This window comes from Mytilus edulis, chromosome 7, assembly GCF_963676685.1.
Source record: "Mytilus edulis chromosome 7, xbMytEdul2.2, whole genome shotgun sequence".
NCBI lineage: Eukaryota > Metazoa > Mollusca > Bivalvia > Mytilida > Mytilidae > Mytilus > Mytilus edulis.
In genome coordinates this window covers 72,897,881-72,912,777 of record NC_092350.1, presented here as the reverse complement: position 1 = coordinate 72,912,777, position 14,897 = coordinate 72,897,881, and the positions used below count along the sequence as shown (strand labels likewise).

At 32.0% G+C, this 14,897-nt stretch overlaps 1 protein-coding gene across 2 annotated transcripts in view; it reads left to right on the top strand.

The window, feature by feature from the left end:
• LOC139482161 (uncharacterized) overlaps window positions 1-14,897 on the top strand; it is a 114,864-nt gene extending 99,967 nt beyond the window's left edge. For both annotated transcript variants that reach the window (XM_071265861.1, XM_071265862.1), the window contains exons 43-59: window positions 310-558; window positions 1,885-2,034; window positions 2,470-2,574; window positions 3,060-3,167; window positions 5,206-5,365; window positions 6,735-6,918; window positions 7,403-7,488; window positions 7,904-7,999; window positions 8,779-9,006; window positions 9,469-9,659; window positions 10,581-10,753; window positions 11,249-11,473; window positions 11,952-12,154; window positions 12,522-12,592; window positions 13,001-13,081; window positions 14,007-14,207; window positions 14,734-14,897. In XM_071265861.1, coding sequence (XP_071121962.1) covers window positions 310-558; window positions 1,885-2,034; window positions 2,470-2,574; window positions 3,060-3,167; window positions 5,206-5,365; window positions 6,735-6,918; window positions 7,403-7,488; window positions 7,904-7,999; window positions 8,779-9,006; window positions 9,469-9,659; window positions 10,581-10,753; window positions 11,249-11,473; window positions 11,952-12,154; window positions 12,522-12,592; window positions 13,001-13,081; window positions 14,007-14,207; window positions 14,734-14,781 — 2,559 coding nt within the window. In that variant the 3' untranslated portion in view covers window positions 14,782-14,897. The remainder of the gene's footprint in view (window positions 1-309; window positions 559-1,884; window positions 2,035-2,469; window positions 2,575-3,059; window positions 3,168-5,205; window positions 5,366-6,734; window positions 6,919-7,402; window positions 7,489-7,903; window positions 8,000-8,778; window positions 9,007-9,468; window positions 9,660-10,580; window positions 10,754-11,248; window positions 11,474-11,951; window positions 12,155-12,521; window positions 12,593-13,000; window positions 13,082-14,006; window positions 14,208-14,733) is intronic.

Genomic DNA, 14,897 nt, shown 5'->3' with positions numbered 1-14,897 from the left:
AATTTTATTCTGGCCAGCATGTTTAAATTTTAATTTTAATTAAAGTCTTAATTTTTTATTTAAGACAAGCAAATCTAAATTTTGGCTTATGGACTTGTGGTGGTTTAGAGTATGACATTTTGACTATTTGAAGGTCTGTTTTATCACATATTCAGTTTTTACATGTACAATGGAGGACATACGGAATCATGTTGACATCTCTCATGGAGGAATGAATTGGGAAAAGGAATATGTCAATAGTTACAAATGTACAGTGCTGACATAATTTATTTCTTATTCAGTATATGTTGTATTCCATATATTTTACAGTGTGCCTTTAATCCATGCTGGGATCCTGCAGCCTGTATCAATACTGTACCAGGGTACCAGTGTTCAGCTTGTCCCTATGGTTACACAGGATCCAATGAAGATGCCTTGTCACAGACAGTACATCTGCGAGTGTTTGAGTCGTGCAATCAAGTAGTGTCTGCTTTACCACAACAGAATTGTACAGACATTGACGAATGTGCCGCAGGAACGCATATTTGTGATGTCAACTCAGAATGTATTAATACAATAGTACGTCAATATTTTTTACGACTTAAATTTTTCATTACCAAGTAATTTATATTTGCAAGATTAGAAATAATTATAGAATAATCAATCAAAGAATCTCAAATAGAGAAAAATATTAAACAAGTGACAGAACAGCACATTAATTCACATATGCCCATTGCGCATGAAATAATTATCAGTGTTGTTCTGTCACAGGTTGAATATTTTTCAATATTCTTTGATAAGTGATTGTTCTTGTAACATTTGCAAATGGCTTTTTTTAATAAAATTAAAGTAAGAAGCTAAGATCTTTTTCTACACATTCACAATTTGTTTTGATCAGATGTTGACAAATCCTACTGTTGTTTAACATCAGAGGAGTTTATTTCACATGTGAAATTATCCGTTTTTATTTCACTGGGAAATGAATGTAATTCATTGCAACCAATATATATATATATAAAATACACACTTTTGTTAATTTTCTGGTAAGCAACATGATGCAAATAGGGCTTGTGTAATGAAGGCTATGCTATGTGTGAATATCTACAAACTTTTGTTTATTTTTCAGGGAAGCTATAGATGTGGGTACTGTAATGAAGGCTATGAGGGTGTGTCTACACACTTGTTTATTTTTCAGGGAAGCTATAGATGTGGGTACTGTAATGAAGGCTATGTTTGAATATCTACACACTTTTGTTTATTTTTCAGGGAAGCTATAGATGTTGGTACTGTAATGAAGGCTATGAGGGTGTGTCTACACACTTTTGTTTATTTTTCAGGGAAGCTATAGATGTGGGTACTGTAATGAAGGCTATGTTTGAATATCTACATACTTTTGTTTATTTTTCAGGGAAGCTATATATGTGGGTACTGTAATGAAGGCTTTGTGTGAATATCTACACACTGTTGTTTATTTTTCAGTGAAGCTATAGATGTGGGTACTGTAATGAAGGCTTTGTGTGAATATCTACACACTGTTGTTTATTTTTCAGTGAAGCTATAGATGTGGGTACTGTAATGAAGGCTATGTGTGAATATCTACACACTTTTGTTTATTTTCCAGGGAAGCTATAGATGTGGGTACTGTAAAGAAGGCTATGAGGGTGTGTCTACACACTATTGTTTATTTTTCAGGGAAGCTATAGATGTGGGTACTGTAATGAAGGCTATGTGTGAATATCTACACACTTTTGTTTATTTTCCAGGGAAGCTATAGATGTGGGTACTTTAATGAAGGCTATGAGGGTGTGTCTACACACTTTTGTTTATTTTTCATGGAAGCTATAGATGTGGGTACTGTAATGAAGGCTATGAGGGTGTGTCTTCACACTTTTGTTTATTTTTCAGGGAAGCTACCGATGTGGGTACTGTAATGAAGGCTATGAGGGTGTGTCTACACACTTCTGTTATTCTACAAACTACTGTGACACAGGACAACATGACTGTCATACTTCAGCTACCTGTGTTTACCTGAGACCTACAGAATATAGATGTGAGGTAAAGCAAGTAGTCTATAAATTTTCAGAACTGTGGAATTTGAATGTTTAAAATGGATAGATTGTGACAAAATCATCGGTTTTTTTAAGCTAAGGTTGAAAATGCACATGAATTTACCATAAATAGACAGTTTTGGCTGTATCATAAGATTTTGTAATTGATGTTCACAGTATGTTTGTATAGTTTTGTAAATTGTCGTATTTTAGTTTTCAAAATTCTATATAGTTGAGACATATCTCTGTGTCAACGGTTTATATTATTTTTTTTAATGTTTTGTAGTTGTGTTGTTCCTCTTTTAGTTGTCTTTCATTTTTTTCCCGTATTTTTTCAGTCTCTCTTCAACTTATGAGTTTTGATTCCCCTATGCTATCTTTTGTCTCTTTTTGTAAATAAATTTGCCACTGGTCATTTAATAATTGTATTTACCTGTTTCAGTGCCCTGTCGGTTATGCAGGTAATGGTAAACAATGTGGATTAGATTCAGATTTAGATGGACATCCTGATATCACCATAGCATGTACAGACTGGGGATGTTATATGGTAGTGTATTAATTTTATTGTAAAAAAGTTCTTTTCTTAATGGTGCAAATTTTCACTTTATTTCATACTACCTATGGGCACTCAAGACAACTCACTTCAAATCCCTGAATAACATTTGCCACTAGTCATTAAAGAAACAATTAACAGTGAAGTCATAGTGAATTAAAACTTATTTCTCCAAGTAAACTGTCTGACTTTGAGCATTAAGTTGTTGTATGGGATTTTTAACTCCCCTAAATAATTTAAATATTGCAAGTCCAGTACTTATTTTGACTGCAGAAATTTTAGATGTTAACATGGTTAATTTCTGTGTCATTTGGTCTCTTGTGGAGAGTTGTCTCATTGGCAATTTTCTGTGTCATTTGGTCTCTTGTGGAGAGTTGTCTGATTGGCAATCATACCACATCTTCTTTATGGTTAAGGGTTACATTTATAAAGCACATTGATTAAGTCAGAACTTAAGAATGTACTCCTCTATCTTTAAGGATAACTGTCGGACTATTCCAAACTGTGGCCAAGAGGACGTAGATAATGACAACATGGGAGACGACTGTGATTTTGATAAGGACAATGATGGTCTTATAGACTCTATAGTAAGTATTTTTGTTACATTTGGGCGTTTTTCAATAAAAGCGTATATTTCAGACCTAAAAAAAATGGAAAATCAACTTGTCTAAAATTTAATTTCAAGAGTTATTTTGAATACCTCTATTATAGACCTGTTTGTAAACAAAAAGTGCAATCTTAAATACTCCTTAAAATGATATTTTTTTCATAATTTGAGTACTGTTTCGTAGGGGAAAAAGTCCCCTACGAAACTGCTTCTAACCACACATATGTTTGCAATTTTAAATGTTTCCTATAGACATTCTAGTTTGTTTACTTTATATACTAAGAAAATCTATTTTATTCTGAATTGGAGAACCATTTTTTATCGATACAGATTAGACAGTACTTCACATATGAAGGTACAACTCGTGCTACGTAGTGGACATTTTAATGCGTTTTGTAGGTGACAAATCCGTTTCGTAGTGGACAAAAAGTTTCGTAGTTGACATCAACCCTATTCTATGTTAATAAAAACATAATAAAAATTACATGAAACTAATCCTTGGTATTTGCTTTGCACGAATATAATTGAAAAAAGAGTAAAAAAAGACTGCATGGTAGTGGTAGTGTCCCCTACGAAACGTTTTTCTCCCATACTTGTTTCGTAGGTGACCCTTTCGTAGGGGACGTATTCACATGTTTTATTTTTTTCCCACAATCCCTTTATTGCAAAAGTAACAAGACTGATTGTATTCATCAAAGCATGTATTAAGCTGTACACTGATATTTTTTTCATAATTTTAAAACCAGATACTGATGGAGATTTGACCCGTTTCGTAGTGGATATTTACAAAAATACGGTATCACTCTGGTCCATTTGATGTGCTCAATTTTTTTTACCAACAATTTAATTGCCGTTATAAAAGCATCACTTCTTTTGTAAGTCCCTAATGTTTATATCTCTTGCAAACAAAAATTACATTGATTTTATAAAACGGTTTATTAGCAAATTTTAATGACTTCGTTTCGTAGTGGACATTTTGTTAGGGACACACCTTCTGAAATTAAAAATCCTATGTTAAAAGCTGTTTATTATAATATGTTGGCTCTAAACATACTTTTGAATTATTAAAGAACTTATATTAAGTAAAAATAACATTTATTTCTCCTTTTTTTTACGATATTTTAGAGTATGAATGTTGAACAGGCGGTCTAGGGACATGCCATTTTGTTGTTTTGGACCATTCAGGAATCAATAAATTAGCAATCCCTTTAAAAAATTAACTGTTTCTTTGCTTAAAAATGTTAAATCTAATTCAATGTACTGACTGCACAAAAAATTACTTGCAAAGACCAAACACATTTTTTTAAAGTGGCTAGGACAAGAAAATACGTTTTTATTGAAAAACGCCCATTTAGCACAGTACTTACTGTAAACCAACTAATTTTTCGCAAATTCTTTATTTCTTTATGATTTTGTTTCATAAATTTATTTTTACAATCTTTTCATTTTCATGATATTGTTATATGAGGGAAGATTCATGATTCACATTTTTGTGACGATTTAAATTAATTTTATTTTTCAACTTGCGAAAAAATAAATTGCTCATGAAAATTTGTTAATTTACAGTATTTCAAGCATTTCAAGCTTAAAAATGTTAGAAGGTCAGACAAGTTTTGTTTAACTTACATTTGCAACAATTGCAGAAAAAGAAAGCGTCTGCTACCAAAATTTTAAGTAACTTACATGTACATGAATCCAATTCTCCTTTCCAAACTTGTCTGACCGTCTTATATCATTAAGCATGAAATGTACTCAATATCTGTTTTAAAGGAGAATTTGATTGATGTAGGTTACTTGAATTTTTGGTATGAGAGGTTCTGTTTTTCTTCAATGGATATGATTGCTATACAAATGATTTTATATTTTTATATATCATTATACCATCATCATGATAATTATATAACCAGCATCTATTTTTAGTATACTTATATATTCAAATCAACGGTAAAGTCAAGTTTTCCTGTTGTCTTACCCTCCTAATTAATACAATTAATAACAAAATTGCCAATTTATTTTAGGATAACTGTCCCTACTTCCGTAGTTTTGATTCCACAGATACTGATGGGGACTCTGTAGGTGACCCCTGTGACAATTGTCCATCTGTCAGTAACAGTGACCAGAAGGACAACGATGATGATAGTATTGGTGATGTGTGTGACTCAGATGATGATAATGATGGTAAGATATGATATATCTATAATATTAAACGAGAAGACCTCATTTTTGGTGTCGCTTCTCCTCATTTCACAATAAATTAATCATCATGCCTCTGTGTCCTATAGGTAACATGTATAGTCCCGTTTGTCATCCATTTTTATGATCATTAAGTTTGGGTTATTTTGGGATAAAATACGAAAAAGAATGCGTCCGGATATTTTCCCGTCATCGGACAAAACTTTAAGTCAGATTAGACTTCCGGTTTGTGTTTTTCTGTACTTCGAACATACAAAGACTATGAAATAAAGTATATGAATTTGCTTTCTGCTATCATTTTGAGTTCTAGCATGTATCATCCTTGCTTAACGTGTTTCAGTTTGGGTTATTTTGGGAGGAAAACGAAAATAAATAATGTTTGCTATTTAAAATCAATTAGTTTACAGTGGCGGATCCAGAACTTTTCATAAGGGAGGGGGGCGTTGACTGACCTAAGGGGGGGGGGGGGGGGGGGGGGGGGTGTTACTCTCATGCTTCCCCATATAATCAACTTTTTTTTCAACAAAATTGGGGGCAGGCCACATCCCCCCCTCCCTCCCCCCCTTCCAACCCCCCCCCCCACCCCACCCCCACTCCCCGCCTGGGATCCGCCTATGGTTTACTATTAACGTCGGTCACTGCGGATATATTTCTATATATACTTACATACATTTACTATGAATTACTGTTTTTGTTATAATTTACTATAAATTCCAATGGTTATCTTGGGGGGGGGGGGGACTCTTTACTATTTATGGCGTTCACTGATATATATATATATATATATATATAAGTACCTTTGACTTTTGATACCTCTCCTGAAATTCTCTGTATTGAGTAATTAAAGTATATATGCATGTTCATAGAGTACAGAAAAACAGAAGGTATAAAAATCTGTATTTGGAAAATAGGAGGAAGGCAAAAAAATGTGCCCAGTCCCTAAGTACCTTTGAATTTTGATACCTCTCCTGAAATTCTCCAGTCAGTATATTTTTTTTTACAGTTTACATACGCTCTATTTCCCCGCGATTTCGCGGGTGTGTTCTAGTATATTTTATAATTGTTGAAGTTGTCTCCCTTTTGTGAATTTGTTTTAAGCAGGAATAAACTTTGGTAGTATATATAATACTCTTAATGAATATTTTCTTTGTTGGAACCAAATTTAGTGGAATGAGGAAAACTTTGTTTTTCGTGAACATTTGTTTTCATGGTTATGCCAATCACTGCATACAAAGCCTACAGAGAAAATTGGTTTGGTGCCTTATGTGACTGAGAGAGCAGGAATGATGATTAATGAATTATCATAAATGTGTAAAAATCTATAAAAAAATCATATAATTTTCTTTTTATACAGGTGTTGCTGATGCTAGCGACAATTGTCAGTTTGTTGCAAACCCTGGACAAGAGGACAGTGATGGTGATAACCATGGCGATGCTTGTGATAACTGTGTCAATGTATTTAATAACCCACAAACTGACACGGATGAAAATAAAGTTGGTGATGCTTGTGATACTGTAGGGGGAACAAATAAGGACAAGTAAGTGACCTTGATGCAGTATTTATTCTGTTGTTCTTTGGGGATATGTTTTTGTTTTTGGCTATAAACAAATTTTTGGTGTTATATTTTAATTTCTGTTTGGGTTTTTTTCCTTTTTTTTTTTTTTCTTTCTTTTTTTTATTGGGGGATATAGGCATAACTTTGTCCATTCATATTTTCATTAAACATGGACAATCTTTGAAAAAGACCTTTGACTGAAACTTGGGGATTTGAACTAATTGTAATTTTGAAATTATGACTTTCAAATAAAGAAAAAAAAAAAATTGAATACAAATAAGTTTATTGTCTGATGTCTATGAGCTGCAATATCACCAGCTTTTCCTAAGAATTTTATGTAATTTATAAAGAATATCCATTCAGCCAGGAGATTTTAGCCACAAAGCAGACTTATCCATTAGCAATTAATTTTCAATCGAAGTGTAGGCTTTGCATATAGTCTAAGTTAGTACTGTATGTGTTACAGGGATGGAGATAGTATACTGGACATCAATGATAACTGCCAAGAAGTACCGAATGGGGACCAGTCTGATATTGATGGGGATGGAACAGGTAACAAACTCATTGAAAATTAATTTCCAAATGTTTGTTAAATTTGTTTTAGCATTCATCTTTTTCTTTAAGAATCACAGCTTAGATGAATATAATAATATAATGTATGCATGAACTTTGATGGGTGTCTGTATTTTTAAGACTTAATATTTGTGAATATTGCAATGAAATTGAAGGTAAATTATGCCAGCTTTTGTTAGTTTAGTTTGCTTGTTTTAATTTGGACCAAAATCTTTTAAATGTTCATGCAGTATATTTTTTACAATATTTTCTTCTTTTACAAACTTATCAAAGACATCAAGTTTATAATTTAGTGTGCCAGAAATATTTTCATCTTTGCATTAAGACCAATCACCTACACTGGAATTTATACATGTATGATTTATCTAAAATAAATTTCTTTAAATAATTTTAGGTGATGTATGTGACACTGATTTTGATGGGGATGGTGTTATAGACACAGAAGACAATTGTCCATATAGAAGTAACCCTCTACAAACTGATATTGATGGTAAGCTATATATGATGTGAGATGTTCTTTATATCAGTTAATATACGAATAGTTTTCACAGTTGGAATTCATAAGCAAGGAATAATGGGTAACAAAAGAAACAAAGATATGAAAGATTTAGTACTGTAATTTTAGATTGTGTGCATTTATTATTGCATTTTTTTAAGAAAAGACAAAAATGCGAGAGTTATTATTGAGATTTCAGGGAAAAATATGTATTAGATAATATGAAAAAGCCGTTAGTTTTCTTGTTTGAATTGTTTTACATTGTCTTATCGGGGCCTTTTATAGCTGACTATGCGGTATGGGCTTTGCTCATTGTTGAAGGCCGTACGGTGACCTATAGTTGTTAATGTTTGTGTCATTTTGGTCTTTTGTGGATAGTTGTCTCATTGGCAATCATACCACATCTTCTTTTTTTATAAGTTCTTATTATTGCAACACTAAACTAGTGGTATAATTCACCTTAATAAAAATCCTTATATAAAATCCATTGAAAATTCAAAAAGAAAAGAGATGGAATGAATGGTCAATAGAAATGTTTTATAATCCAACCTTAATTGAGATAGTGAATACTATATACAGGGCTTAGTTTGGTCCTTGATTCATTGAAAGCATTTGGTTCGGAGGAAGGAATTTCCATTCTCTATTTTAATTATGTTGTTGTGAAGTTAAACTAGCAAAATAAAAGTAGTAACAATATTATAAACAAGAATCTGAATTACAAAAATTGGAAGGTTTTTTTTTTAATGATAAAAAACTGATGATCCAACTTTCAGGTAACAAGGTTGGTGACGACTGTGCCGTTGATGCTGATGGTGACGGTATGAATGACAGTAACGACACCTGTCCACATAATCCAAATATTTTTGAGACCTCATTCAACTCTTACTTCACAGTAGATTTCTATCCAACACATAGCAGCACTGATCCTGTTTGGTGGGTAAAGGCTGCTGGGAGAGAAATATACCAGACAGCAGCTACAGGCAAACCTGCAGCTTTAATAGGTATAATTTATTACATTTCTTCTGCAGTAGGAAGATAACACTATTAAAAATCTTGCAGGAATTAATTATATAATCCACATGTTAACATATTATTATTGTATTATTCATCCCTTCAATTTGGAATTCATCTACAATTACTGTTGCAAATGTTAAATATTGAAAGCAATATTGCATGGTTTGCTTTAAAACATTTTTTCTATTTTTCAAATTACCTTTTCAAGTTTTTGTTGTTGATAATAATCTTACAGTAAATTAATTTCTAATTTTTAAAAGAGTGGGGATATATATTTCCTGATTTTATCTTAGTGTAAACATGTACATTTTGGGGTGGGAAGGATATTATCACTTATTATTTTCCTTTCTTGTTTTGCATTCACATAAACAACCTTAAAAGTGTGTATACAGTATTTGCCACTAGATAATTAGCAACAATAAATTTATCAGTCAATCTTGTTTTTTTAGGTGAACAGTCATATGGGTCTATTGAGTATAGCGGTACTGTCTACGTACGTTCTACAGAAGACGATAATTATGTGGGCTTTATTTTTGGATACACAAACAACAGGAAGTTCTACCTAGTTTCCTGGAGACCAAACAACTATAACTTTGACAATACCACTTACAAGGGTGGTATAAAAGGTGTACATATCTCTGTAAGTAAAAATCAAAGGAAATGTGGGTTAGTTTCTTCCTGTAAGTTGATCTAAGCAATGGTGAAAAACCATTTCAGACATTCTTGTATGACATAATTTTAATGTTTTTCGGTCTGTGCCTCCATTCTTTCTTTGGTTTGTGCATCCCTCTAGCAGGTTAAAGTGTTATTATAACAAAACAACTATAACTTTGACAATACCACATACAAGGGTGGTATAAAAGGAGTACATATCTCAGTAAGTAAATAAACCATGGGAAATGTGGTTTATTTTCTTCCTTAAAGTTCTTAAACCATTTCAGACATTCTTGTTATGACATTATCCCCACTGAAGGGCATTATGTTTGTTGGGCTGTGCATCCGTTCCCGATTTCGTTTGTTCTTCCTTCTGTCTGTCCCCCTTCAGGTTAAAGATTTATTATTACAAATAACTACAACTTTGTCAACACAACATACAAGGGTGGTATAAAGGGAGTATATATATATCCTTAAGAAGATTTCCATGATGGAATGAGTGAAATGTGGGTTACTTTATATTTTTTTCGTGGACCTATTACGGTACACTTACAGCATCATTTTTAGGATGGTTTGGTTGGGTTTTTTTTGGTTGTTTTTTTTGGGGGGAGGATAACACTTCCTTGTGATGTCTGTTAACTTTCCAGTATGATATATGGCTGACAATGAAAACTCTGTATAAATTGTACGCTGAAGTAAGTGCAAACAAACACATATAGAACAAGCAGTCAGTAGATATAGGAAGATGTGGTATGAGTGCCAATGAGACAACCCTCCATCCAAGTATGACAACTACTGAACATCAGATTCCTGACTTATGACAGGTGCAAACAAATGCAGATTTTTTATTTATTAAAAATTATTGAATTTTTTAAAGAAAAAGCATAATTTTTAAAGTAAATTTCAGGCAATCAATTCTGACAGTGGACCGTCACAGTCTTTAGCTGAGGCCTTATGGCTTGATACATCAACAGATAACGAGTTAACAGTTCTTTGGCATGATCCTAACCTGGTAGCCTGGAGCAATTTCACTTCTTATAAATGGTTTCTTACACACAACACAGAGCTGGGTAAAATAAGGTAAGGTACCAGTATACCTCTGCCACATATTCATGTGACTGTCTACAAGTTTCTATTCTTAATGTCTGTCCTTTGTTAGAGAGAATTTGGGGCTAAAAGCAAAACTTTAATATTTTTTGTTAATTTATTCACACCAAATGATTTTCAGTTTGACATGTATATTTGTCTACTTTTGAAAACTGTAGCTCACTAGGGATCTGTTTCTAATTCTAATCAAAACATAGGTCTTTCCATTGTTATTGAAACATAAGAAGGTTCTTTTCAATAAGTGAAGTGATACATTATGAAGATGATATATCAACAATTTTGAAAAGACATGAGAAACACCAAAATCATGATAAAATAAAATTCATATAGATATAATGTAAATGTCAAAATCAGCTGAAACCATTTTTTCCCCGACATATTTGAAAAGAGATGTTGAGGAAATTCTTTCTTTTAATTTAAATCACTCCTTAGCATGTAAGCTATAGCTCTATTTATCTTTTGGAACAGATTAAAGATTTATGACATCAATTCTCTACTGATAGACAGTGGTGACATCTATGATACAAGTATAACTGGTGGACGAGTTGGCGTATTCCAGTTTGGTCAACAGATGTCGCTGTGGTCTGATTTAAAAGTTAAATGTATAGATCGGGAAAATATGGCGATATATTTCAGTGGGAGTTCCGACTACGTTTCTTTAACTAATATTGGTGATCTAAATATATATCACAGGTAAGTAATAAAATAAAAAGATGTGGTATGATTGCCAATGAGACAACCCTCCACCAGAGACCATGTGACACAGAAGTTAGAAACAAAACGTCACAATACAGCCTTCAACAATGAATAAAAACTTACCACATAGTAAGCTATAAAATAATCCAACATGGCAAATGTAAAACAGGAAGGCATGCAATTAACTATTTAAAACTTGATGGGCAGAGAGGCCACTAATCCATAGAAAAAAACAAATTAAGAATGTTTGCTGGTTGATTTAGTCCTCTTCTTTTAAATATTTTAATATTTTATTTTTAAAAAATTATATAGATAGTAAATTGATCAAATTAATTTATACATCAATTTGTTTCTTTTGTTTAAAGGAGAATTAGAATTTCAAAATCAGATCAGCACAAACAAGTTTTATATCAGGTCCAAAAGGTATTCAGATCAAAGCCATATGACTTATCCTTGTTTATCTCCCTTCTTTCAGTTTCACCATTGATATATGGGTCATGGTGGAAACAGGATACCCTACAACAGAAATGCCCATACTGTGTACTGAGAATCATACCATATGTTTGTGGATGGAAAATGGCATTGTGAATGGACAGTATATTAACTCAACAGTACAGGCTGCCTCGGCTGTCACTGCAGATCAATGGACAAGCGTGGTACTGATATATGATGAGACTGGTAATTATATACTACAATCATTTTGTATGCCAGTCAGTCCCTCTGTCTTCAACTTTTGGTTCATATTCAGTGGCTAATCCAGGTTTTTAGTAAAGACACCAAGAGAGGTCAGCTCTGAAAAAAGTAGCTGAACATTATGTGGGGATAATCCACTAAATGAAATGGCCTAGAAAAAGTATTATTTGTGTGAAGTTTCAGACTTATTTCCTCTGGTAGCTTCTGATATAACAAGATAATCATGTAGTATTTGGTCTGACATTTTAGTAATGTTGAGTAAGAAATTCATTTATAAGATTTTATACAGATTAGTCCCCATGGCTGAAATAATGATGAATCTTTAAGTAATTACAACTTTTTCTCTTTTCAGACTGTGCATTAAAGCTTTATATTGATGGAACATTGTCCAGTCAGACAACAGATATTAAACCAGTAGACCTGGTAAGAGTAAATACTGTAAATTCATTTATTTTCACCATGCTACATATCCATATACCTGTCCAAAGTGTTGATGGTTTTCTTTAGTTATAAAGTTAATGTTTGTCATTTATGAAATTTGATGTTGATGAAATTTTATAGACTGTTAAATTTTATTATATTTACTTACTAACCATAATGCATGTACCAATGCCGAGGAAATGAACTCATCATAGACACCAGAATAAAAAAAAATGTCACCAGACATGCATTTCATAGATCTACACAAGACTCGTCAGCAAGTGATGTTCATATGAAAAAAGTTGAAAAGGCCAAATGAAGTATGAAAATGGCTGTAACATGATTTTCTATGGTGTTTGTTATGATTACACGTGACTAAAGTATTGCTTAATTTAATTGTATTTATTGCAGAGTCAATACTCGTCCACTTCAGACACATTCCTGTACTTAGGAACAGATGGCAGTAACTATTACCAAGGTTATATTGATGAGGTAGGTACCAGTAGCATGTGTTTAAGTCAAAGCTTGAATAATTTTCAAGATTAATTTTTAGACTATTTGCAATAAAAAAAAAAATTACATAGATATTAGTTCAGCAGGTTCTAAAAGTGATGACATTATGGGTCTGGATTTCGTTAATACTTGCTTGAAATTTATTTGCATAAAGGTGGAATTAATCTCAAAGTTTTGAGAGGCTACCCCATAGGAATTAGCTTTTGAATCCTATGTTTAGGCACTGTGTTGTCTGAGCATTAAAGAATTTTGATTTCATATTGCCATCCTGTCCATATTTCTATCACCTAATGTTCTTCCTATAAGACAAATGAATTAAATAGGGAGAATTGGATCACAAAAATTGAGGACGGAGTATGTTTTTAATTTGTTTCATCTTCACTAAAAAAAAAATATGTAGAGAAAAAAAATGGAAATTAAAAATTGGTGGAGGAAAGATGTACATATCCGTAGATAAATTACATTGTCATGCTTCTGAATACTGTAAAATTCAGAAATTAATGCGATGTTTTTATAGTTGCAAGAAATGTTATAATCGCCATAATTTAAACTTGCATTTAGAAATTTTTCATTTGAACTTAATTCATATGAAAAATTTAAAAATGTAAAAATTAAAAAAAATAAGATGTATTTTATATTGCTAATTTTAGTGTTAATAATGTTTATACATTTTTAATAGTCTCTCATAACTCTTTTTAGAGTGGCTCTTGTATGTTTTATGATATTTTTTTATTAACTATTTGTATGGTTATATAGAATGAAGAGGGGATACCTAAAAAAATATTGTGTTGTCTTGTGTTAATATTGCAAAAAAATAAATCACATTTTAGTCTAAAATGGCAAAATTACAATAATAAATGCACACAATAATTTCTAAATTTACAGTATTTTATTTATTGTTTAGTTCCAGTTCTTCAATATTGCCATCCTTGAGACAGAAGTTTTAGAACACATAGAGCTACCATTGGTGAATGAATATCCTAAATATCATAATTATGGACAGTTGTATTTGAAGTTTGATCAGACTAATGGAACCAGTTCACTGACAAATACTGGTTTACTGTCCCTGACAGCACAGGTTCATGGGAGTGCTGTATTTAAGGAGGTGAGAAATGTAATTTGACAGAAAAACAAATTGATAAGGGGTATCCATTCATGATACAAAATCAGTATGTACATAGCAAAAACAAACAGAAAGCAACGGAACAGCGTTTTTACTGCCTGTTCTTCATCTCAAAGTCACAGTGATGCATATACATATAAAGGTTAATATAAAATAAATTTAAAAGAAGTTCAAGAGAAAAAATGATTTAGAAGAAACTTTATTTAAATATGCATTAACATTTTACATGTAGATCATATGCTTTGTGTAGCAATTACTCATTTTAATGTAAAGGAACTTTTACAAAATTTTACTCTGGGTATAGTGTTTGTGGAAACAAGCTCAGTTTTGATTTTTACTATTTAAGAATATGTAATCCCGTTAAATGGGATTGGATTTTCACCAATTTTGTTTAAGTGTATTAAAACATATAAGAAGATCCACATGAAGACGTAAATAAATATGGTGGTTCCAAATTAAAGGTAATTTCTTGAATGAAGCTTGATTATAATTTCTCTATATTTTTCAGAGCATGCAGGACTATAACAGATTCCAACTGACATACCCTGATAACTGAAGCCAGACTTTGGCTTGACATTGTATAAACATTTCATTTTGTAATAATATTATCATTTATTATTTATACTTGTCAACTTTTCTATAAAATTCATCATAAATAAAATTTGACCACTT